Source organism: Antrostomus carolinensis, unplaced genomic scaffold, assembly GCF_000700745.2.
Source record: "Antrostomus carolinensis isolate BGI_N321 unplaced genomic scaffold, ASM70074v2 scaffold39527, whole genome shotgun sequence".
NCBI classification, from domain to species: Eukaryota; Metazoa; Chordata; class Aves; order Caprimulgiformes; family Caprimulgidae; genus Antrostomus; species Antrostomus carolinensis.
The window spans coordinates 4,204-4,970 of record NW_010327340.1 but is presented as its reverse complement, the minus strand read 5'-3'; the positions used below and the strand labels follow the sequence as shown (position 1 = coordinate 4,970).

Here is a 767-nt window from a genome sequence, read left to right as displayed (position 1 = left end):
CCGTGACGGCTCTCACCACCTTGGACACCAGCACCCCGGGGCTGTCCAGCCGTCCCCGCCATCGCCCGTGTTTCCGGTTGGCGCTGCCCCGGCGCCCGGCAGAGCTGTCCAAGTCCTTGGAGCCATCGCTGCTCTCTGGCAACCTGGCTTTTTTCTGCCGCTCCTGTTCCAGTCCCAGGTGGATGCAGGAGAGAGGACAGACAGCATTAACTCTGGCCTGCTTCCCCCTGGCTCTGCCAACACCCTCCCCAGAGCATCCCAAACCCCATGGAGCTCACGTGGTGGGTGTTTTGGGAGCAGGCAAAGGACATCACACCGCCTCTGACAGCTAAAAGCCCAAGCTAACACCCCACAGCAGCTCCCTGCACAGTCCTATGCCCCCCACAGGGGACAGCCCCCTAAATGCCAGCAAGGGAGACCCTGATTTGCAGATCCCATCAGCACAGCACCCTAGATGCACAAAGAGTCTTCCTCTCTGCCGCCGGGCTTGCCACAAGATTAAATGGCCAAGGTCGGTTGTGTGTGTACCAGCTACCCTCTGGGGTCCTGCGTGGGCAGGGACATCCACAGATGGGGAGGATGAGCACAGGGCTGCTCTGGCTGGTGGTGATTATTTTACTGGGAAGCAAATGGACCAGCTCTTCCTTGCCATGATCACACTGTGAGCCCAAGCCCAGCACATTCAATGAAAGCCCAGAGCCCCAGGCGGCCACAGCTGCTCTCTCAGGGGCTAAAAGCACTGGGGAGGCATTGAATGAGGTCCTGCC

At 60.1% G+C, this 767-nt stretch overlaps 1 protein-coding gene across 1 annotated transcript in view; it reads right to left on the bottom strand.

Annotated features, from left to right (window-relative positions):
• Positions 1 to 163, bottom strand: part of XYLT2 (xylosyltransferase 2) — a gene marked incomplete at its 5' end in the record, with an annotated part of 6,324 nt that extends 6,161 nt beyond the window's left edge. The window contains 2 exon segments of the mRNA XM_029085935.1: position 1; positions 4 to 163. The exon segment at position 1 is cut by the window's left edge and continues 299 nt beyond it. Of these exon segments, the coding sequence (XP_028941768.1) occupies position 1; positions 4 to 163 (161 nt within the window).
• Between the last annotated feature and the right edge of the window lie 604 nt (positions 164 to 767).